General features: G+C 37.6%; 1 protein-coding gene across 1 annotated transcript in view; it reads left to right on the top strand.

The window, feature by feature from the left end:
- Positions 1 to 2,740: 2,740 nt before the first annotated feature.
- Positions 2,741 to 25,995, top strand: part of LOC104526325 (nesprin-1-like) — a gene marked incomplete at its 3' end in the record, with an annotated part of 63,025 nt that continues 39,770 nt past the window's right edge. Inside the window, exons 1-2 of the mRNA XM_029085388.1 lie at positions 2,741 to 2,804; positions 4,836 to 4,978. Of these exons, the coding sequence (XP_028941221.1) occupies positions 2,741 to 2,804; positions 4,836 to 4,978 (207 nt within the window). The remainder of the gene's footprint in view (positions 2,805 to 4,835; positions 4,979 to 25,995) is intronic.

Genomic DNA, 25,995 nt, shown 5'->3' with positions numbered 1-25,995 from the left:
CAGGATAAAAGATCTTTTGTTGCAAGATTTAGCTGTTCATAGAAACCAGAAGAAATTTTGCCTCTGCATTACATTGAACAGCTGAATGAGTATGTAGGTTTCTTGTTCTGTGGAGCTTTAGATGTTGGCTGGAGACAGGCAAGAAGGGTGCGTAAAGCTTCATTTCATCAATTACACCAATACCTTCACTGTGCTCTGAGCTGTGGTTTTCTGCCTTTGAAGGTCACTGTGCAATTGCACATGAGAATCTTTCCTTCCCACCTGTAGTAACTTAGTGTCTTCTTTAAATGAGTTAATTCCCACTGCTTGCAAAGGAGCTTTTGAATGAGGAGCCATATTTAGAACTGCAGATCCTTCCTATGCAGCATATAATTTAATATCAGCTGGATAAATTATTAATTGCAACTCTGCCATTTATCACTGAACAGTGACTCAGCCTGCTGTATGAGTAGATTGAATCCATATCTTCATTACAATTTCCCAGACACATTTAACTTGGAGTTGGAGGATCAACATCTTCCACAGCTCCTCTAAATCTACTAATGTACAGCTGATTTACACCAGCTCTGTCACGGTGTGAGTAGGCTGGTATTCTGATATTGTTATTTCTGTTAGCCAAAAGCCAATCAGATGAGGCATTTTTAATACCCCTTATTGTTGCCCAACAATTAGTCTAGCAGCTTGCTATTAGAAGTTGCTGTACCTCACTTTTAGAGTACTGCTCAAAATGTTAGCAGTGCCACTGCAACAGAAACAGGGCTTCATTTAATGGACTTTGTTACAAGTATTTCTGGTTTGGATGGGGTTAGACAACCTGATATTTCATTTAAGTATTTCAAAGGAAATGAAGTTCACAGAAACCCACCTCTTCCGTCTCCCCATCCATCAAGTTAGGTGCTCTTTGCTGTCCGCTGTGGAAGAGAGCTCTGGTTGCTGAAGCTTTATGAGGCGATTTAGCAGTGCCAGGGGACCATCAGCCCCAGCTGGTGCTGCATCTGAGAGGTGTGATGGTGGCACCTTCTCGTGCCTAGCTGTCACAAGGGTGAGGCTTCCTAGCTGCCAGGGTGCCTTTCCAGGTTTGGGAAATGGTGACTGACATGCATAGTCTCTGTGCACCTCGAGAAGGGTGCAGGGCAAAGCCTGGAAAGAAGGGAGGAGGCCCCTGAAGGAGAGAGGAGGCACAAGTGTGAAGAGAGTGGGGATATGAGCATCCAGATGGCTTATGAAAAATTAGCAGTAATGCAGCTGGAATAGGATTGGTACCAGTCTGGCCCCAGCATGCAAGATTTCACCCTGTGCACACTGGTGGACTTTACAGTCCATTCAGTGCCTTTATCCATCAGAAGTGTGCTTCCCTCAGCTCCACTAATTTAAAGACAGCTTGGGTCTGCTGACCTGAGCAGTGCTTTATGTATCTGAAATAGAAAGCAAACATACTATAAACCAGAGGGAAAGCAGGGAGTTCCTCGGGTCAGGCAGGGTTTGAAGGGTCAGAAAGGGAAATGTTGAAATGTGATTTCCTCTGGCAGCCCTTACATGTTGACAAAGCTCCTTTGGGACAGTTCAACTTGCCTAAAGCTGTGCAGCCTAAAGGCTTTTGTCTGCCTGATGCTGGAGGACTCTTCTCTGACAGACCTTGGGGCCAGGAAAAGAGGATAGTGCACAACACCAGTAAACCCACTCACACTCATGATGTTGATCAACTTGAATTTGGGATACACCCTGTGTGTATAGTATGAATACAATTATTTTTGGTGTCTATACACTCAGTTCTTTCTTAATGGGGAAGCAGGTCCACACATATATAATAGGTACATGTACAATAGGTATTTATCTTCCTTAAAAGATAAGATGTTACTGTCAACTTTATCTGAAGTATCTAATTTGATTTTTTTTGGACCAGATTTATAGTCCCACAGATCTTATTATAGTTACAAGTGTTAAGTTCGTGTAGCAGTTCTAGTTCACAGCTTTCAATGTTAAATGATCCAAAATACAAGATCATTATACACTAGAAAAGTGAATATAAATACAATTTTATTTAATAATAAAGTATGTGAATCTCAATATTTCAGATTAGAGCACATAGTCCAGTGGAGTTAGGGATTATCCTGATCTATGAGTTACTAGTACATGCTCTTTTCTAGCATGGTGAAATAGAATGAGAGTTGTACAGCTTCTAGATTTCACATGCAGTTTCATTTTTCCTCCTTTATGCTTAATATTATTTAGGCTAAGAAGTATTACAGTATTACTTTTAATATGTAGAACAGTATTGTTATTTCTAAAACAACATCCACAAGCATCCTCAGGAAAGCATTGATGTCTGGTGCACTGCCAATTGTTTTTAATGATTTGTTTTTGCAGCTTCATTCTGCTGGTGATTGCCAGGCAAGCTTTCAGCATTAATTGTGTCTCTGGCTAGGGTGTATAGTATGCATAAAAAGTATGCCTCTTTATGTGTTAAAAAAGCTATTAAAACTCAGACTTCTTAGTCTTGCAGAGCTGGTAAAAGTTTCCTCTAAGCCTTGGTACTTTCTTTCTCAGGTGCTGAGGCTGCTCGCCAGTGCTGTTCCCCAGCCCTGCAAGGGCTGATGTTGGACAGGAGGCATCGGACTGCCCCAGGCCAGGGCTGAGGGCTGCACCCTAAAAGGAAGCTGTCCGAGATCCTCATCTCGCTAAAGTCAGCTGCTTGAAGGGAGACTTCTGTCAGGGGAAGTGGACTCGCTGCAAAGAGATCATGGCCTCATCCCGACTAGCAGCAAGATCTAGAGATATTGCCAATGTCATGCAACGACTTCAAGGTAAGAGTCTGACTCAGACTGGTGTTCTCTGCCATTCATTCATATATGGAGGTTCCTGGTTTTTACTCTAGTACACAGTCAGGAAAATATTTCTGGAATTTAATAACTGTTCTAAACTTATCTACAGGAAAATATTTGTAGTATATCTGAAGGGCTCTCATTATATGAATCCTTTGGTATAGGATTAATAGTGGTGTTCAAAAGCAGCTGATATTATGAACATGCATCCATGGGACAGGACACTGAATTGAAGATTATGATACTTTGGTTCTGTTTCTCCTTGTGACTTGATTGTGCATCAGCTTTCTCATAGAAAAGAGAATAGAAATTATTCCTATCCTCTTCTCAGCTATAAAGTCTACAGGTAGATCTGCTCTACTGATAAACTAGTATTTATTAGTTTAGCAATACTTGCTGTCTCCAAATGAGAACTATACCTTATTATATTGTCAAGCATTGAAGAATTCATAGGTCAATGAGCTAATTACTAGCCTGAAGTTGGTGGCCTTTAGATAACATATCACAGGATGCCCTTGCAGTATTAGTTGAGTATTCATTATTTTTTCAAGTTCTTAAAATAAAGCTTTATTAAATAAAGCTATTGCCTTTTTTTTTTGTTCAAATGATGCTATTGACTAGAAAAAAATGGGTATTATGGCTGTAGGTTTCATTTTTGTTAACTTTTAAACTTAATCATAAATCCCTGACCTCTTCCTTTCTTTACACACCAGCTTCCACTGACTTCAGCAAAAGCTTATATGCACAGAATCCTTGCTACCCCTTCTGCATCTTCTAAATATGGAAACTTTATAATCCCATGTCTTTTCCTTCCATTTATTGTCTTCCAGTTTAGGATATCTGAATAGTAGCTTCCCAGCCACTAGATACAGCTAGCATGCATAATTTCCATCTAGCCTCCGTAGATTAATATGAGAATAAATAAAGATGCAGAGTCTGTCCCATTTAGGCCCAGCACATTTCCAGCTCCAAAATGCTCCTGCTTGATGTTCCACAGGCTTTTGTGCAGTTACTTTCTTTTTCTTGCTATTTTTATTTGTGTCTGCTAATTCTTAGGCTGTAATCTTGGACAATGGTGTTCAAAGTGCCCGCCCAGAAAATTTGTGGTTTAAACATTAGGATAAGACACTCCAGGCAGACACAAACCGATGAGAGAGTGCAAGGGTACAGCGAGGCAACATCACTCGCAGAACAGGAAGGGGTCTTTGTACATTATCCATTTATCTCAATATACTGTATAGTTTTAAAAAATCAGTTCTTAATAAGGATCTCAGAGAAAAAAATGAGATATTTGAATCAAGAAATAATTATGAAACTGAGTTTCCTACTGAGGAATATGAAGAAATGCATGTGAGAAATGGCAGAGGTGCTTGAAGGTTGTGAAGGCACTTTGAAAAGGAAAGGACCAGGGAAGATTATCCAGGCTAGTACTCTGAAGCAATGGGTAAGGAGGATGCTACAGTAACTATTTACAGAGCATGTGGACTATTGATTATCAAAGGTTTATGTATTAACTTTCTAAACATCTATAAAGCTGTTGCTGACAAAATGGCTGTTCTGTTTATTTCGATTTTGGATTTTTTTACACAATTGCTTTTCATTTTTATGTACTTTGCTCTGTTGAAATCTGATATATGCTTGTGGTTTGTTTTTTTTGGAAATTAAGAGAAAATAATTAAGTGACCTCTTACGTGAAGACATTTTAGAAGAAAATGTATGAACTAAATGCAAATTTGGCATTTTGTGTTAGTTTGAAGACATACCTATAACTGGATTCTTTGCTTCTGAGATTAAATCAGTTGAGCTTGGAATTTCTGGGATCTGAGTTTTGCTGCAGAAGCTCTATTTCAATAAATACTTCACCTGTGCCAAGACTGGAGTGCTTGGAGCCTAAGTCTTTTTTTAGTCTGTAGTTCTGCATTATGGATGAGCAAGGGATCAGCACTGCAACTACTGCAACCCTTGTGAATTAAGGTTGCTCTACCTTTCAGAAATTATATTCAACTGAAATAGGAGCAAGTGCAGACATAAGAACACAAAGACATTTCTTGGCACGTCTACATGGCAGCCCTGAATCAGTACAGTTGGAGCTGGGTGCTCAAGGGGAGATTGGAATTGACAGTATTCGCAGTGTAAAAGGAATGGAGAGGGTTTGGGTAATCCTCAGTCAGTGCCAAGCAGCAGTTGTGCTTTACGACACCTCCTTTTGTACCTGGCTGTAAACTGAGGCAGGAGAGTTCTTGTGTGACACTGTCAGAGAATGCTGCAAGATGTCAGTCCTGGGAATCTATCAGGATTGAAGGAAAGAGGTAAAGCAAGCTGTGCACCCTCCTCCACATACTTGTCTCGTTCACCTCCCAGGTTTCCAGTAAGTGTTTGTTGTGAGAGAGTGTAGGAAAGACCAGAAAAATACCACTCTTCGTTGGGATTCTCAACACGAGTTTTGAAATCTCTGCTGTACCTACTGCAAGTTAATGCAATTATATCAGCTCTCCTAAAAACTGTCAGAGAGTAACAAAGTTGGTTCTGGTATTGTTTCGGGTTTCTTTTTTAATAAAAAGAAATTTCCAGCCACTTCCCTTTGTTGGTGATTATGACACTTGCAATATACTCTGTAAATGTTACAGAGTTTTTGAATAAAACTGCATATCACTGCCTCAGAAACTTGGGAATAACAATCAAAAAGATGCGCAGCATGCTGGGCTGTGGGTTTTTACACTTGTTGCAGTATTGCTTTCTCTGCCCAGAAGAATGGAGGATCTACTCTTTTAGTCTGTGCCAGACAGAGCACAGGACAGAGGTAGGCATTGAGAATAAGATTTATCATCTCCAACTCCATTATCCCTGTCATCCTAATAAAAATTGAGACGTGGGGCTATTCTTTACAGCTCAGTCTACGCTCAAGGGAGAGAGAAAGACCTCTCCAGAGGCCTGTCACCTGAATGTCACCTGAATTTTAATTAATAAGGGCATGTTTTTGAAGCAAAAATCCTTCCTATTATATTTTGATTCTGGAATCTTATAACCTCCACAATAGACAAGGGTTGAAGGAAATAGTGGCCTTACCACTTTCAATGGGGGTGGGGCGTGTCTCTGAGGAAAGGTTAATCATAATAGCGAAGAAAGGTATAAATTCACAGAAGCCATCTCACTTTTTGGCTACACACATACCCTTAGCTGCATGTGGCATCTTTCCACTAGCTTCTGCTTACTGCTTGTCCTTCCCTCAGCTCAAGCAGTGCTACCCTGCGCAGTGCTCGGGCGCTGCCAGGTCTGTCCCACCTGGGTCAGGCAAGTCAGGCTTTCAGGGACATAAATGGTGGCATGACTGCTACAGGAGCTAATGCAGCCTAAGGCAGGTGTTTAAGAAGGGTATAATTCTTTTTTTTTTTAAAGTGCCTATCTCTCCTCATGGCTGCAGAGAGAGCTGAGAATGTAGAGATGACACCTATTTTTTTCATTGCTGAATTTAAGCACGAGCATCCTTGTGGTACTATAGAATGAACTGGTGATATCCTTTAGTGTTGTCGTCTTTGCATAATTTATTCCTTGCTACCACAGATCAAGGCTTTCCACAGTACTTCATGCTTCTTAATTCACTTGTTCATATTACAAAAGCACTCACAAAACCCAAGCAGAACTGGTGTATGCCGCCAATTTGAGTGATGTTCCTGGGATTGTCTTTGGGATTACTTAGGAAATTAAATGCCAACTGTCACAAAAGCACTACTCCTTAGGCTATAGGAAGTGCGAGTCTCACTAACATTATAGCTGGTCATACTCTAAAGATTCTTACAGCATTTTTAATAGCTGCAAAAATCAAAGCAAAGAGTGCTGAAAAACAAGCTAGTAAAACCCGTATCATGGAATGGTTAGGATTGGAAGGGACCTTAAAGATCATCTAGTTCCAACCCCCCTGCTATCAGCAGGGACACCTTCCACTAGACCAGGTTGCTCAAAGCCTCATCCAGCCTGGCCTTAAACGCTTCCAGGGAAGGGGGCACCTACAACGTCCTTGGGCAACCTGTTCCAGTGTCTGACCACCCTCACAGTGAAAAACTTCTTCCTAATATCTAATCTAAACCTCCCCTCTTTCAGTTTAAACCCATTTCCCCTTGTCTTGTCATTAGTTGCCCTTATGAAAAGTCCTTCCCCAGCTTTCCTGTAGGCCCCCTTCAGGTATTGGAAGGCTGCTGTAAGATCTCCCCGGAGCCTTCTCTTTTCCAGGCTGAACAGCCCCAACTCTTTCAGCCTGTCTTCATAGAAGATGTGCTTCAGCCCTCAGATCATCCTGGTGGCCCTCCTCTGGACTCGTTCTAGCTGCTCCAGGTCTCTCTTGTGATGGGGGCTCCAGAACTGGACACAGTATTCCAGGTGGGATCTTACGAGAGCGGAGTAGAGGGGAAGAATCACCTCCCTCGACCTGCTGGCCACGCTTCTCTTGATGCAGCCCAGGATACGGTTATTGGCCTTCTGGGCTGCAAGCGCACATTGTCTGCTCGTGTTCAGTCCGCTTATGCCTTTGTGATCTCTACCATCATGAAATTCAGTCTTTTCTCTAAGTGCTACACTGTTACAAACAAACTGCAATCATGTTCAGGCTGTTCTGAAAGAAACCCCAGTGTCCCATTCTCTGGACCTTGTTACTCCTGTATGCTGACTTGCTCTTGTTGGCTTGTAAGGTGATGTTAAACAGTCACTGTATCATACTAGTACTGCAGGCTTTTCAAATTCCCTTTTTCCCCTCCTTCTATTTATTTCCTCCAATTTCTCATTTAGTAGTCTGTGCTGGGTAGACATTTTTCTGAGTGGCATTGTGTTCATTATTGGGCGGTACATTTAGTCAAGCAGAACATTTTTGTCCTTATCTGTAGCGGATCACAAAAATTCAATCTGCACTACAATCCTAAAGTGCATGCCGCCCCAATTCAGTTGCTCTGGTATCACTGATATTTTAAGACTGTTATCCATTTTAACCCCATTCAGCAGAACCAGTGCTTGGGTGTACAAAGTACAGCAATTTGAACAATATATTATTACAGACAACCCTCTTGTGGTCTTAAAAAAACCCAAAACTCTACAAATAATATGAAACTGTAATTTTTTTTTTCTCAATCTTCTGTTAGGTTCTGGGTTGCACCACTGTTCTTATAAGGCTCTTAAACTCATTTTGGCTTGCGGGAATCTTGGGGTTTTGTAAACAACCTGTAGAGAGAATTCATAGTGCAGGAAGAGCTATGGTGGGAAAGCAAGCAACATGGTTTCTTTCATGAAGACCCACTATGATGGAAAGGAACCATAGTTGTTCTAGTAATCTTCACACACTCCTGAAAAGCTTCAATACACACAGGCCAAAGTAGCTTAAAGTCCAGTCCTTGTTTTATGTGAAGTTACCTACAGCTAGGTATCATCTGCAATTTTAATACCTTCCTTCTGTTAGCACTATTCACAAAACACTGTGGGTTGTTTTTTTCTGGATTGTCCTTCCTCCCCACCTGCCCCCCACTTAAGTTTTGGCTCTTTCCCTCTTTCCCTTCTTTTTACATGCTAGCATTTCTTTTCAATGCTGTGGTAGCAGGTATCCATTCATCAAACAGTAGATTTTATTTTTTTTTTTCTATTTAGCTGATAGGCACTTTGTTAGTATGTACCTTCATCAGTCTTTTCCTTTGGTTGTTTTCTAAGTCAATAGTGCCATAAGCCATAGTTTAATATTAAGCTAAGCTGATTTAACAGATACCTGCTACAGAAAGCTACCTTGCTTCACTGTGTGTGTTCCCAAGTTTCTTTCCACCAGTGCTCTTTCTCCTCTTGCCTTAGGCCTGAACCAGATGAAAATTGGTTTGTAGAGGTCAGGTGAGTTACTGACAAAAAGTCTCCCCTTTCAGTGCCATTTACCATTTTACCAGCTCTGAAATCAAACTGCAACCTCACATTTGTAAGTGTGAGCAAGATTGAGGAGGTGTGGTTGGTCAGGAGGGGCATAATGCACACCTTGCACATTTGAGCTTTACCCCCACATCACAAAAACTGCCCCAGGTAAGGTTTCCTTCTGTCCAGTCTGCTGGTGTATGCTGGTTCCATGTAATCTTGCTGCTGCTGCCTTTTCTTTGCAACCTTTCACTCTCTGAAACATCCCAGCTTGATTCCTGCAGCTTTCTTGGATTTAGAAGATTCTTGAATTACAAAAGATGCCAGGTGTCATTTATTAGTCTCTCAGGTGAGCAAGTCTTGTAACTTAGGCAATTCATTACACATTGGCAGTGCATTAAGGGAAAATAGACTCTCTTGACTCTATTGACTTTGGAGGCTGTATAACCTGAAGGCCAAGTAAACCTAAATGAAGACTCGGGAATCTGAATAGAATTGTAGCTCATGTGTTACTTAACAGGAGAAATTCAAGCAAGATTTCAATCTTTTTTTTTTTCTTTTTTTCCTTTTTTCAGTGTGAGAAAATTTAAGTTAGTATTACTTCAGAACAAAATTTTCAAATGTAAGATTTATGTGTGAAGGTCAAGACAGCTGGAAAAACATCATAGCTGAAAAGGAAATAATTAAAGAATAAAAAAGAAAGATAAAAGAGATCATGTGTTTTCATTTACTGCAACAAAAACATGTGAAAAGGTTAGGCTGCAGCCAGGTTAAATATTAGTTAACACTGGATAAAGGAAGTTGCTAAGGCTAGCTGTGAAATCACCGTTGCTAGAAATACTTAATTCTGGTTTATGGAAACAAGTCCTGTGAGAATCCACTTCAGGCCTCTTCTGACCCAGGTATGTGATAGTGATGATCTGATATATTGCTGGCAGGTACAAGTTCTGAGCAACCTGTATATGTTGCATAAACATAGGGGAAAATATAACAAAATATTTAACTAGTAGAGCAAATTACTAAAGTATGCACTGTATTCTAGGTGTCATGTTGTATTAGAATGTTTTGTCATATACAAAGCAATAAGTATCTCCATGAAAAGAAACATATGATTTTTTTTTATTTTTTTTTTACTTCAGTTAGCTTTCATTTTCTGTTCTCCTCAATGAGAAAACAGTCCTGAAGTAGTCTGTGCAACACAACATTTGTTTTAGTACAGAATGGTCCTATTTTTTGATTTTTAGAGTTTTTCCTTTGTTAACAAATTCCAAGTTAGTAATTTAAATAATTTTTTTAATTATTTTAGAGTTAATATTATAATCTCATTGCTTATACTTTTCTACTTCTTTTCCTCCTCAAATTAATAATGTAATGTAAATCAACATATTCCCACTTATTTCTTTGCTTGCACTTCTGGTGATCACAGCACAGTTCTTACAGGTTCATAAACTAATACTTCTCTTTCCCCTTGGTTGATGGTCACCCAAGATACAAAGCACTAAAGATCTCTCAGGTGTTACAAATGACAATTATATTTGCATTTGAGTTGCTATTTAAGAAAAATCAACATATTTTTTTCAGTTTTCATCTGGGATAAAGTATATATTTAGGGCAGAAAATGGTTGACTTGGTAGTGTCTCACACTGAGTTTGCTTTCATTTTGTTGTGGAGGAACACAGTTCAAAAACTGAAATTCTTCTCATATGCTACTGAGGACAGGATTCATTAGACAAAATGCAGGAGGAAAAATACAAGAGGATAATCCTCCTTGGATTACTTTATAGGTAGTAGTTAAAAATGGTGCTTCTGAAATATAGTGTATATCCAAAATATGTCATGTTTTACATGAACCTGTCTTCAGCAGCTCCACTCTGCTCAGTCTTGACAAGTTCATATGTAGGCATCCACACTGCAGCTGTTTAATGTTGGTTGTGATGAATCCCTATCTGAGGCTCAAAAACTGTTTTCAGTTAAGACTTTATCTTAAAATAACATCTGCCATATTTGTTACTGGTGTGAAAGGAGTGATATTTCAAGAAGTCTAAATACGAACAATTATATGTCGGTTTTGAGGATTTAGTGAAAATAAGGATTTTGAGAAGGAAAATGCTACACGGATGAGTATTTTTGAGAGCATCCCCTCTATTCTGACAGGCCGCTAGACAGACAGTTATTTGAGTAATAACATTGGGTTGGGGGTATCAGGAAGCAGAATGTCCTCAAAACATTATGGTGTCAGGTTTTTTTATGCAGGTTATGACATCTGTCATTTGTCTGTTCTGTGACTTCTATTGAATTTCTGCTTTATATGAAAGGATACCACAGGCTTGAAAAATTAAGCTTTATCCTCTCACAGCTGTGCTGTATTATCTTCCTACAATACATCTTGCACATTTTGGTGTATTATTAAATTTGAAAATAGCAAATTGGCATCATTGTAATAACCTTCCCTTTTGGAATGCCACCTCTGTTGTTTTTTAATAGTAGAGGAACAGAAAATTGAAGAAAGATGTTTCTTGTCCTTAGTTACTAATTAATAAGCATTAAAATAGTTTTGTAGAGGAACTATTGCTGGCCATGCTTGTATACTGATGTAAAGACTTCTATAGTGGAAAGGCAAAATATTTCAGTGATAAAGCTCTACTGTTTCCCTGTAATTCTGCTTTGCCCTTTTGTGCAAATCAGAAGCTCATCCACCTTTAATTATCAGGATGATAATATACTCCAGAGAATATACTTGAAGGTAGATAAAACACACAGATAAAAAATAACACCTAACAATTATTAGCTATTTATTCCATAGACTATTTCTAGAATGCAGTTTTTATTTTGTACTTTAGACTTAATTTGCTTAAAAATATTCTAGTTTCTGTCAAAAACCTTCTCCTTGTGAATCATATCACAGAATTCTAATTTTAGACTCACACTGAGGTTTTTTAGATGATAGTTGTATGTATCCAAGTGATTCATCTATTATTGTGTGCAAGAAAACAGGCTACTTGTTCTGTCTTTCATCTAGAATGAGAAGGAGCCTTATGAGGGAGTTGTCAACAACCTATTAAGAATCCAGCAGTCTATTTTAAAAAGAAGAAAGGAAAAAAAAAAATAAAAAGGAGGCCAAGACCCTACACCTCAACCTGCTCTCCCCTCTCTCTCTGGTTTATCTGTCTGTCATGCTCCCACTGCTGAGGAGTCATCATTATTAACGTATAGCATTGTGAAATATTGTTTGGAGTTTCAGTACATAGAGTGTAAACATTAATGTATTAAGAGACATAATTCGTGAAACTACTTTTTGTATGATTTCACCAGATTTTGTGTAATAACATTTCAGTATTTGTTACATAGTCTTTAGTACTTTTAAGAGGATTATGCCCTCACTGATGCACATTGGTGTCTATGGAGAATGTATGTAATCTCTTTATAACACTGTTAGGCTTGTGGCACAAACCTGTGGAACCTATGAATCTCCAAGGTAAAGGCTGTCATTGTATTCACCCTGATGTGACAGATATCTGGAGCATTTAATAACATCTTATATCTACATAGCTGTTGCTGTGGAATGAGAGTTAAAATTTAGTTTACTCAAATCACCAAGTTTCTTTTTAGCTATGCCACTTTAATTCCCAGGGACAATTCATCACCTCCTTACAGAGATGCTTAAGGCCTGTACAAATGTGGTATACCACTCCTATGCTTTCTATACATTACTCATACAGGGCAGCTGATGTAGCTGGTCATAACTGCATAGGCTGCCATGCCTCCACCAGCTTGCTTGGAGGTTGCCATTGGCATACCTGAAGTGGTAGAGTTTCTTCACCATATAATGCCAAAGACTGTATGGACTTTCTGTAGGTCTTTACTCAAGGCGCTGTTGCTAGACAGCTGCTCACTTCTAGACCTGGTGAATGCAGCAGCTGTTCTGTAAAGGCTTTATCTTAAGCTCATTAAAACAAAGGAAAAATCTTCTTTCCATAAGGTGAAGGGAATGAACTGTAACAGCAATAGTAGGTGAAGAGTATTACTGTTAGATTTCTGGTCTTGGAGGAAAAAAAACAAACAAAAAACTTGTATACAAGGTCACAGTATTCAAGAAAGCATGAGGAAGGCCAGTGTAGCAAAGCAAAGCAAAATGTTTACTTGCTTATAGTGCCTAATAGATGAAAAAAGAAAAAAAAAAAAGCTCACTTAGGAATGGAGACTGTAGTCTTCAGTCTTGACTTTTGATAAGAAATTATGCTTATTTGTGGTAAATTTAGTGTTTTGGACTGCACTTTCATTCTCACAAGTAAATTAAAGTAAATTATTATTACAATTGAGCTTGTACAAAGGCCCATCTCTTCATTCTGTTTGTTTTGGCCAGGGTTTCTGTTTTGTCTCATTTGCCAAGATATCCTAAGGCTTTTCTAGATTCAAGTAATGCAGCCATTTGCAGTACTGAGTCAGAACTGAGACTGCAAACTGATGCTTGCTTAGTAGACAGCTGCAGATACATAGAATTTTCTCTCTTATGCCTGTTAACAACAATGATGAAAACCCCCACCTATTTAGCTCCACTGGGTAGTTCAGAAACACTGTGTGGGTTTTCAGGAGAGAATCAAGAATCAGCATCACCAACTACAACAGTTATGAGCTACTAATACAGCCACTGTACCTGCCCAAGCATTTTCTGTTATTAGTCAGATTGTACAGTACTTGAGTGCTGTTTTGCAGCCTAGATGCTGCTATTCTCTTCACACATGGGTGAAACTGATAAGCCTTGTTACAGTGAGAAGGACAAGAAATGCCTTTTAATGGAAGTTACAAAGCCTGTGCTCCCATCCAAATGAGGAGCAAAATGTTCAGGAATGAACCCTTCCCTGAGATTTGCAGACCAGCTGGTATTTTTCCTCCAGTGGATTGTGTTGTCACAGAAACTCAGGCCATGGTGGGGTGAGGTGATATTTAAGGAAGCCAAAAGTCAGACTTTTGGACAGGAGAGACAGAGGTGAGACCATGCAATGTTCAATCACAAATCAGTGAAAAAGCAAACATGATCGAGCTGCTGTATTAGCAGAGGTCTTCTGGGCATAAAACTTTTTTAGCAGACGTGAGTAATAAAACATGGATAATCATACCCTGATTTGAGACTGATTAGACAGGACATAAGGCTAATTAACCTGGATTTCTGGCTTCTTCGCATTACTAAAGTTGTGCAACACAAGGAGAATAAGATTTGAAAAGGCATTTGGGCACCTAGAGATAGATATTGCCATAAAAAGGCATGACATGCATTTTTTTTATACCTCTTTAGATGCCTTTCTTCAACTTCAAAGACAAGTACTCTATACTTTGATTCATAAACGTACAAAGAAAGTGGATTAAAAATATTCAATGGTATTAATATTCAGAGATCAGAAATTTATTAATTGCAAATGTATTTATTAACTTCAATGTAGTTAATATTTCTAAACCTAAATACTTATTTATCAATAGTTGTAAGCTAAAGTAATTTGGTTATGCTGGAACTACTAATTTTGTTCTTTAGTGCTGTCTACTATATAACAGTGAAGCCATGTGATAACCTTGTTTACATTTCTAAAATAGATCTCCATCCTACCAAAAAATAATAGCCATAAAGAGGGATTGGATGGCTGCTTTTTCATTCAAATTGAACCTTTTTTGAATACAAAACTCTGAATCTTATGATGAAGCTTCTGCTTTCTGCTTCCCAAAGAGACAGAAGTTCATTTTGGTTTTTTTTTCTGGCTGACTGACTGTCTCAGAAGCAGAAAATCTGCTACTTCCATGATTGTAGTTGTGTGATCTGCTTTCTTGGTCTTGCTTTCCCAGAATTGCCTTTTGTTTGGACATTTTGGTGAGCTTGTACACAGCCTCATTGCATAATTATTCTTTCATAATCCTTAGCCTGCCTTTTCATTTGTGTGGTTACTAAGAAAACTGGAGGTGTGACCAACTGCCAGAAGTGATTTGAATAAATAAAAGGAATCATGAACAGTTAATTGTTGTGTTTACGTCTAGTTTCTAAGAGACTAATAGTTCATGCTCGCTGTCTCTATGTGTTTGTATCTGAGATTTTGGGCACATTCAGATCTTGTGTTCCCTAGGGAAACTTGTGTCTGCACAAAAAAAATTACACTTCATATTTATATTTATCAGTAAGAAGTCTTCAGGTTCAGAATAGGAAGCTACATGCATTTATGAATGAGATTAGATAATGGTATGCCATTGTGCTAATTCTTAAGTAGTCAGGGTTTTTTCCTAAATTTTTTCAGTTGAATTTTGAAAAAGGTATGCAAATTTGTAATGAAGTAGCACATTTTGACCTGTGAAGGTGGTAAGGATAGTTAGCATCACTTTACAGATGGGAATTGAAGCAGAGGAAGGTCTCATTCTCACCGACTGCTATTGAAGTATAGGATGCAACATGGCCTTTGACAAAATATAAGGAAGGATAAATCAGTTCCTAAAATGCTACTTGGTTAAGTATCAACTTGGATCTACAGATCAGGTACACATCTATCTACCAATAGAAATCAGGTGCACATGCACCTACTGGTAGCTACCAATAGCTATTTCTGTTTATTATTTATAGCTGCTTGTTCCTATTGAAGGCCCAGGATAGTGGGAAAAATGTCATCTGGAATAGCAAATAGCTTGAAATTTGGCTTAAAAACTTCAATTTACACATTCAGCAACACGTTTGAAGAATCACACTGTAAGTTTCAGCATTATGTTTTCTTCAAGTTTTCTACATTATTATATGTTAGTAACCAAAGATTTTGGAAATTGTATAGGTTGCAGTGCTTTTTTTAAAAAAAATATTTATTCTTGGCATAGCTAAAATGGCAAACCTCATAGTTGCAAATATGCAGCTATTTAAAACAACAGGCGTGACAATACAATGATTGTTCTCTGACTGAAATGCAAAGTGACAGCAGATTTGTACTTTGAATGAGACCAAATGTGGAATCTATGCCATTTCTCTTACAGACTGCGGTGACATATTTAATTAACATGACATTAGTTCCAGTGGTTAAGGAGCTAAAGTTACTCTCACAGGCTTATGCTGAAGTTTAAAAGTATCAAGCTGAATTACAGTAATGTCATGGTTTAATGCAAAAGAAAGAGATAAACAAACAGTTACATGGAAATGTGCATTTAACTTTCTTTGTAGGGAAGGAAAAGACTGGAGTCAATTGATCAAAATTCTGGACACTTATCTACTTCTTGTTGCCAAAAGAGAAAGTATAAAGCACAGAAATCAGAACTGAGTGGAAGATTAAATACCCTTAAAGAGAAAAAGCCCATTTCACAAAAAAAAAAAAAAAAAAAAAAAGTCTTTTAATGCTTTCTTTGCATCTACCAGCAAGATAAACTTGTAATTAAAAGTAAAATAAAAAGTTATGAATAATGTTTTCAAGGAAACAGAACAAACTAACACATAGGAATATACATAGAAGTGAAAGAAAAAGTGAAAGCAAAAGGAACACATATAGCTTTCTGATAGGTAGAAATGTTGAAAAAAAAATAGTGAAGAAAGGAGATTAGATATTGAGAACAGTAACAACATTGCCTTGAAAAATGAAAATGGAAAGAGAAGCTGCTTTATATCTCTCAATGTAGAAAATACCATGGCAAGTTTTAACTGTGTTATTGGCTGTGAACTGTCTGAGTCTCAACTGACACCTAAGAGCATGTTTGCCCTAAAATTTGGATTCATTCTAGTAGTTTATTGTGGAGGCTTTGTACAATATCTACCAGCTAAAGTCGTATCTGTACTCCTTTGAGGATCTACCTCAGTGAGAAATCAAACCTAGATTTCCAACTATGGTCTCAGTATTCTGTTTCAAAATCCTTATACTCAAAAATTAGAAGTCTTTCATCTGAATTAGTAATTTTAGTTTCAGTACAATCAAAATGCCTGCACCATCATTACTTGCTTGCTCCCCATCAGGTTTTGACTGCTAATTACTAGGTGATGGGTGGATGCTGGGTTGTGCTTCCCTAATCCTGCAGCATTCTCTTGCACTTCCTCTAGTGATCAGAATTACACACCAAGAGCTCTTCATTAGTCTGTTATAAAGAATCATCTCAATTTCCTCTCAGTTCCTGATAAAGAGGTCTTGAGTTCTAGGTCACTACTTCAGTTTCCAAATAATTTGAAGCCCTGAGTCCATGTAGTTAGACTCATTTCAGACTAGACAATTGTTACCTTCTGGTTTTCTCTCGCCTCTTTTACTAAAACCTATTGCTTGGATTCCTTTAAACTTTTAAAACTTCCAATTTCATTACATCTTTTACTAATACTTGACTTGGATGAGAGCAAGTTATTTTAGCATTACCTAAATTTCAACATTTTTTACCTTTTTGCTGCAGAACCAGAAGCAGAAAGAATTAAAATCAATAATAATAACTTGTTAATAGGTGATATTTACATTTAAGTAAGACCATGAAGTGGTTGTTGGTTCAGATTTCTTTTTAGGCATTGTTATCTAGATTTATATTCTGGCATAGCAACATTTAACCTGAGATGCTGAGATCTGAAGATACAACTCAATAGCTCACCACTGAAAGCCATATGCTGCATTTACATGACCTCTTTTCATTCTGTCTCAAACCAGTGCTACAGAATGCCGATCATCTGTCCTCCAGAAATCTTTTTTCCTCAGTGACTGGACCGAATTGGTGGCTGATTGCCAGCAGTGCTGGACATAAGCTGCTTTGGCAGATTTACCCTTTTAAAGCTGTGCTTTATTTGGAGGGAAAATTGTCTTCTTTCCCACACATACAAAAAGCAAAACCAAAGAAAAAAAACCCTTCAGAATGAGACTGAGATAAACCTTGTGCTAAAGAGAAAAAGTCACTATGGCAAATTAATCCCAAGCTTAAGATTTTTAAGGTCACTAGGTCTCTGTAACTACAGTGAGGACTGACTGCGCTTTGCTGTTCACCAATAAAGATGAAATCAGATTAAGTTGTTGGCTAGTAATATAATGTATAATCTAATAATCTAATTTCTCCCGTTTCCCTTTTTTCCACCCGTTTTAGCATGAAAATTAAAAGAATGTGTACATCTAAACATTTTCCTGCAACTAAAACTCAAATACAAATTGAAAATATAGTTGATATACTAGTATAAGCCTCTTACTACTGTATAGAAAACATGCAGGGTTTGCAGCTGATGTGTTGTCCTTGAGGAAGAACCTAGGTATTTTGGTGAAGACTGAGACAGGCGTTTTGGAGAGGCTAGCACAAGATGCACCAAATAAGACTGTGACCTAAATTGAAAGAATTTATAATTGTGAAGCCAGGAGAATCTGTGATCACATTATCCTGATCACCTACATAATTTCAGAATTCAGTCCTGAGTGATAGTGTGTCTTTTGTGAGCAGATGAGAGTGAAAAATGGAGTGGCAAAGGCCACAAGGAATCTATTCTCCGTTTGGCAGGTAATACCAGGTTGATAAACTTTACACTGAAGTAAATGTGTGTGCTCTTAGATGCAAAAGGCTGGATGCCTATGAAGGGACAGACCTCAAACTCTCAACTGAGAAGTGTGCAGTGCATTTCACTTGATTGTTCTTATGCTCAAAGGTAGTTGCACATTGGGCACATACTGCCTCAGGTCATCTGGACAAAAAGCACACAAAATTGTGCTGGGAAAATTAAAAAGGGAACCCATGAGGACATAGAAAGGAGGAAGTTGTCCAAATGAACAAGTTCCTCTTACCTCTTTTGATAAGCAGTTTGCATTTTGTAAATTGAGATTACCTAACATAATAAATTTACAGAAATACCAGAAGTTGCTCCGTTCAAAGGCAGCACCTCCCAACGTGGACTTAGTCAAGCCCAGATGTAATGAAACTGTACTGAAAAGTGTCTGAAAGTATAACTTCATGCTGTGAAGTTCAATGTTTAGGGGATACATGCACTCCTGCTTGTTGTCAGGAGTTTGTATGGATGGGAATCAGAAAGAGATTCCTTCACTTGTTTACCCTCTGGTAATCAGGTTTTGGGACAGCTTGAATATTGAAGTTTGAATATGATATTCAGTATAATACACACATCTTAATTTTTTTTCTATTGATTTTTGTTAATGTGAATACTGTGCTCTTGGATATTTCTTTCATCAGATCTTGGTTTCCTGGTGGCCACTTTTAGATCTTCAGTCTGGAATTAAAATCTTAAGCCGTATAAATTTGGAGATTTGATCTTACAAATTAATATGTAAATCTATAAATGCGTACATACGTATACATAAATAATAAAGCAACAGACACAGATGTTTCAAGTACAGTTAATCAAATTATCTAAACTAAAAAAAAAATAATAAATCCCAAACATAAAATAAGAGTACTTAATGGAGTACATTGTTCATTATCTAATTGGCAAAGCCTGAACACAGCAAATATAGAAGTGCTGTGGTATTATGTATAAAACTGAAACATCCTTTTATTCCTTTTTATAGAGTTCTGCTGACAAGAAACAGCAATGTATTTATAGCAAATTCATAGCATTTTATTGCAATTGTATGATCCTCACTACCATGTTATTTGAGTTTCTCCAAGTTTTTAAGGTGTTTATCTTTGCAATATCCCTGCTTGGAAGGCAGACCACTTTTTCTCATGTTTGTGAAGTAAAGACATTAAAGACCTGCATACGAGTAGACCAAATATAAAAGATGCAGGCACAATCTAAGTACCTGTAGCTGCAGATTTCCATGGTTTTCTATAATTATTATGTAATAATTGCTACCTCTAGGTAAACATGATAAACACATTTCTGTATTCTTCCTGCACCTCTCTCATACAGAATCGTGCAGTGACAGTTCATTTAAAAAAAAAAAAAAAAAAAAAAGATAAAAAAAATACGGGGAAGTGATGTCCCATAGAGAGCCTCACAGATTGTAAACACTTAACTGTGGAAAAGGCACCGACCCCTCTCTTGCTTTAAAAACAGTTGTAACTGAGGTCATAGCTGTCCTTTCCAGTTCGTGCAGTACTCCACCCATACGTTGTTTTCATGCAGAACTTGAAATCATTACAAAAACATTAGAAGGAAATAATGCTTCTGTTGAATTTATGGAGTTTTTTTTGTTTGTTTTCTTGAAAGGAGGTTTGTCTTCAGATGCTGGTTATTTTTAGTGCTTATGAAACCAAAAGACAATGAACACTGGATGGAGCCAGGAAAGCTGTGAGCAAATATAGTATTGGTGAAAACTTACAGACATAGAATAACTCAGTTGTCTTTTTCCTAAGCACCACCAATTCTGGATATTGGCTTTTTTTAAAACAAAACTATCCTATTGTTGGGAAATTGTGGTGTGGGTGTATGGTCTTTCTTCAAGAGATCATAAATTACTGTCTTGTGTGACCTGAGGCAAATGTAATTGTGCCTCTCTCCCCCTATGTTTAAAAATATCAAATTCTGTACTGTTGCAGAACTCTTATTTTCTATTGCATTGGCAAAATTAATCCTCAAGATAATTTAATAGGGCTACTAAATTTTATAGTATTTTTAGAATATTTTATGGCATGCTAGGTGCTGTAGATGAAAAAATAAGTTTCACTCAGAGAATCTAATCTGAATTTGCAAACTGTATGTAAACACACCAGATTACTTTGGAGATATAGGAGAAGATACTGTCTTTCAAGATTTTTATTGTGCCAATGAATGGCATAGATTCTTCATATTTGTGAGCTTTAGGGAAAGGTAGTTTCAAAAGGGATTTCAAAGCTGAGTCTCACCTGCTTGATACTCTGTGATGAGCCAGCTATCTGAGATAGGGAGAGCAGTCTGAAAACAAAAGAAAGCAAGAGAATTAAACTGAATGAAAGACAAGATCGCTGTAAATGGCAGTGTAGGAATCAATGACAATTTAAAAGATTTATGGAGAGCCTTGTTTTTTAAAAATAATTATTTTAATTTGAAATGGCAGAAGAATACCGAAGACAGTTGTTTGGAGGAGGTTGAGGAGGTTGCTGAAGAAAACTGTCATTGTTGAGGAGGTTGCTGAAGAAAATTATTGAATTATTTTAGTATCCATGCCATATCCATTAGAAATGATCATAGAAATGACCAATGGACCATAGAAACAAAATGCAAAAATGAAGGTGGGTTTCAGTAAGTGAATAGGTAGACCAAGCATGGACGTATGTATTGGCTCAGGGGCAAGAAATAATGTCTTTGGTATTTAAAGATGGTGCGAAGAAAAGGGTGATACTGCAGAATGAAGAAAAAAAATCTATACTGTAGCCAATTGACTGGAGTTAAATGTCTCTCCTGAGAAGCTTAGTTGTAGCCATGAGGGACCAATATGCTGTCTTCATTTTACTGCAACTAGAGCGCTGTAGAACTTCCTTCAAAGAACTTTGCTTTTTCCACCTTGAAAGCTTTAGAAGTGCGGAAAGTGCAGAATGTACACTTCCTCCACGATTTTGAATTATAGTTACCTTTTTCACCTCTGTATCTCTTTTGTGCTTCAGTGTAGCTTATTTTATTGTAGTAATTTCATTGCCATAGTTCCTCAGGCTGCTTGAAGCAGTCTCTGCTCAATCAGCAGTTATTTATAAGGGTTACTGCTTGACCTGTATGGCCCTGCCAAGTCAACCTGCCATGGTGCACTACTGATCTGTCCTGAAACAAAAAGACTGGCTTAGACTTCAGGATGCTTCCGTTACCTTTATCTGCAGAGTGCAAGTGTTTATCATCCAGCTGGTGAGAAGACTGATGCACACTGTTTGTCCAGCAAAATCCAGCACATTATTTTTCCAGAAAATGGAAAATATAAATACCACCAGGGGTTTTGTGTTTTTTTGGGGGTGTTTTTGTTTTTTTAAATAAGATGTAAATTTTTATATACTAGTGTCTGGGATCTGATAATTTACATCTGATTACTTAATAGTTACTTAAGCTCAGAATCTATTAAGTCTGATCCTACATAATATCCAAAGAGGGATTATTTTAAGTAGTAACACCATAATAAAAGGTTAGACTCTTACTCTGATGAGCAATATTCTTTACTGTGAATTAGCTATGAATGGTAGTGTTTCTGCATATTTACATTTTTAAAAATCGTAATTATCAACAAACTGTTTAGTACAAAACATCTATAGAAGATAATGACAATAATTTATGGTCCTAAATCGATGCATTGCTACTTGTACAGCACTGGTCCCTGGTAACACTTCTCTAATACTCTGGTTTTGTGGACTCGTTACTGAGTCATTTATGTTTCTCCGGATTTTCTTTATAATAATGTCAACAGAATGTTTGGTTTGTTCAAGGGACTTTGAAAACTGCGTTATTTCCTCTAGGAAGCAAGCTGTTATTAATTAATTAAAATATTTAATTAAAATTATCAAATCAAGTTTTAATTTTTAAATTATAATTTACAAATTTCAAATTACTGTCAGTCGATTTTGAAGGGAAAGATTCTTCTATACAATGCAACATTAAAGTTTGTATTTTTCCCATATGCTTCTTCAGCACTGTTGGGGGCACATTTTTATCCTTCAACATCCAGAAACCAAAGAAATATTTGTAATAGTCAAGATGAGAATGCAAAAATGTATTTGTATCAGGTCAAAAGAGGATGTTTCAGCTGAAAATCTTAGTTTATCTATGTCTACATTAAGTTAAAGATGACAGATATTTATAACTTCTGTTGGTTCAGTGACACAAGCCCCACCAAGTAAGCCATACAAAAATATAATTGTATCACAGTAATGCTAATCATAATTGAAACTGTCTCAGGGTGGCCTTCCAACAGGATTGGTGAAGAAATTGCTACTGTGTGAAAAAGCAGTGACAGAATAGGAATCTGAGAAATACAATTAAGATGTATGCACTTGGTTCCAATGGGAAGGATTCAAAAGTGTGACCCCGGAATCGTAGTCAGGATTTAAGGACATGCGGAGAAACCATGCCACTGAGGCGATGCTGGCAAAATTCTGAGATTCAGAAGCCACAGTGGGAATCAGAAAGGGAATGTCTACAACAGGGCAGGGCCCTAAAGAAAATGCAGGTCAAGCTGGAGAAACTTCAGGTGGGGTAAGTGACTGCAGAGACCAGATCTAGGTTGGCAGGAGCAAGCAACAAGGAAAAGGAGTAGCATTTCAGCCAAGTGGCAAATTGAACATCTAGGAACAGCTGGTGAGATGACTCAGCTGACGTTTGGGGAAACCCTCTATTCAGGCTCACAGCCCGGGCATTGGCTTATAAGGCTTATCCTGGCTTTCAGGTCTCATTTGTTGATAGAACCTGACTGCTGAGGCAGAGCCTGACAAAGGCTGACAAAGAACTGTTAGACATTTATCTGTTTTCCTATTTATTTGTGCAGAAAACTACATTTTCAAATGGAGACTTAAGAGAGGCTACCCCCCCCCAAGTACTGGAATTCTGTCTATGAAGTATTATTAACACTGAAATGGTCACTAAAATAGTTATATCTTTCCCAAATTAACATGTGCATTTGCACACATATATTTTTGTTGTGCATTCATGTATACATGCATGAACACATGTATGTAAGCTGAAGGATATTACCCAGGAGCACTGTCAAAGACACTGTCATATTTTATTTTTCTTGTCTAAAATGTTACTTTCTGTGGGGGATGAAGAGGCACTGTAATCAAAGAGTTTATTTTGTAGGGACATATGGAGCTCTGTTAATCATATTTTTTAAATGGGGGATAATTTCAAGGTTACTTAGCCTAGCTGCAATACTTTTGACTGGTAATATACCTCACTGTTTATTTTTTAAAGGCTACAATTTTAACTTGGATCCCTAGAGCTACATCCACATTTCTGTACCTAAATACAAGTGGCCTCATTTTCAGAAATGAAGAGCACCTTCAGCCCCATTTGACATCATTGAGATTCCTGTGCTTCTCTAATAATGAAAAATTAAGGTACCTGCAAAATGTCCCATGATGCACTCCACACTAGCATTAAAATACTGAAGTTTTAATATCCTCTACCTTTCAGATTGTCTTTATGCGGTATTATATTGATTCATCAGGAAGGCAGGCTGGTTTTGACCTTAATAGGATGTGACAGCACATCCTATCAAGCAGGACTCTGCTTGCTTTTACACTGGAAACTACTAAAACCCACCATTTTGCATTCCCTATTTCTGTGTGAAAGCTTAAGTAGTTTTGATTGCCACAGCAATTGTCTATCTCTTTGTTTATTCTTCTGCTGTTTCTTGTAAGAGAACACACCCCAAATCTGTGGATGTCATCCAACTTGGCTGAGACATAGCACAAGACAGATAATTTTTCACATTTATATTTCCCAATTTAGCTGTTTGGAATTAAGGTGGTTTTTTAACACATTTTTAAGTTGTGAAGTCCTACTATTTTCTGGCCCAGGGAGATAACAGATATCCAGAAGTTTTAAATTAGATTTTTAAAAATAACATAAAACCAAACATAGTAACATTTCCCCTGCAAAAGTCTGTTCCACCTAGGAAGAACTCTGTTTTCAAAGGTTAGCAAAGTCTCTTGTTAAAATATACTTTGAAAGCAGTATTTCTAATGATATAGACAAAAATAGTTGTTGTGGGGTTTTTTAAATACTATGTGATATATTTATTACCTAGGCTTTAGTGTTATTCAAAACACAAATTAAAAAATATACAAAAACAACCCCCCCCCAACCCCCAACAAACCTGTAATTTGTGCAGCTCCTGGTAAACAACTGTAAATCAATTTCTGTGTTTGTTTTTTACCCTCCTCTTTTTCTGTCTGTTTTTCCAATGTTTGATTGCATTATATTTTACCTAATGCAAAGACATATAAGGAAGGAAATAGCCTCAGTCAGAGTAAGTCAGCATTGCTCCATTTCACTTGAGTAGAGCTCTAAGGAGCTGGCCTGTCTCATTATGTGCATGCAGCTAATGATATCAGAAGGGCTACTCATATGTTAAAGATTGAGAAAGACCCTTTAAGCAGGCACTGTGTGTTTTGTCCATATGGCACCTACCAAATATTTGTATTGCTAGGGCATAATGCTACTATGCATCCTAAAAATATAAATACACTTGATTAGAAATAAAAATGGGATTTTTCTATGGGCACTCTACTAAGCTAAGCATACTGTACGAAGGCCACTAAATAGCATAATACAGTAAGTTGGTGTCCTAGAAATGCCTGGGGCTTTTGCATACAGGATTACCTTGCAGCTTGAATCAGTCAGTAATGATGCCCGGACGGACCCTCAATCTAGGAAGGTCTCAGTGAAGTACTAGGGAGACATTACAGAATTAAATAATTCCTCCCTGAACATCTTAGCTGTGCTGCTCTCCCTGTCCCTGCCCCACCCCTATCCATATCCCTATCCCTATGGTGCCGCATTTGGTGAGGGGAAAGAATAATGTGGTGGTATCTGATTGATGACTTCTGATTTTGCATTCCAAGCAGAGCACATCCTTGCAGATCTGCTGGTATAGAAAACCTAACTTAATGATTCTGGAAGGGGTTCTATTCCCTGAAGCATGAGTCACATGACCTCATCATCTTTGTTAAACATGTCCAAGTAAAAATTAGCATGCACACTTCATACAAGTGTGTAAATCTATAGACATTCCTGTATTTTTTTTTAATATGTGAAATATTCAAAACACACTTGCATTTACATTTAATTCATAAGGTTTAGAAAATCTAAATCCAAGGTGTGTATTTTTCGTAGATACCTCTTTTTCTGAGATGTGGATATAGTCCAAAAATCCTGAATTTGGTTATTTTTCTATGGCTTCATTGCTTAACATTTTCTAAATCAGAGGGAGATGACTCCAGGGGACATTTAGACTGGACATTAGGAAAAAACTTCTTTACCAAAAGGATAGTGAAGCATTGGAACAGGCTGCCCAGGGAAGTGGTGGAGTCACCTTCCCTGGTGGTATTTAAAAGATGGGTAGACAAGGTGCTTAGGGACATGGTTTAGAGATGGAATCAGTCATATTAGGTTTATGATTGGACTCGATGATCTTAAAGGTCTTTTCCAACCTCTGTGATTCTATGACTTGTTTAAAACCAGAATTAGATTGACATGAAGCCAGATTCTGGACCTCATGCATTTCCCATTGCATCAATACTGGAATCTGTGAGGACATAGCAGGAATACAAAGACAAATGTTAGAGTTCAAGAGGATTCAAGTCTTCAAGAATATTAAATTGTGCAAAAGGCTTATTCTTACATTCTGGTGTACCTTTTCTGAGAAGATATATGGGTGATGGTGAGAAAAGTCTCGACAGCAGTTGCATGAAGAAGATTTTTTATGAATAATTCACTTTA

Source organism: Antrostomus carolinensis, unplaced genomic scaffold (genome assembly GCF_000700745.2).
Source record: "Antrostomus carolinensis isolate BGI_N321 unplaced genomic scaffold, ASM70074v2 scaffold3036, whole genome shotgun sequence".
In the NCBI taxonomy this organism is placed as follows: Eukaryota; Metazoa; Chordata; class Aves; order Caprimulgiformes; family Caprimulgidae; genus Antrostomus; species Antrostomus carolinensis.
Note: the sequence above shows the minus strand (reverse complement) of the source record. Positions and strands in the feature narration are given on the sequence as shown.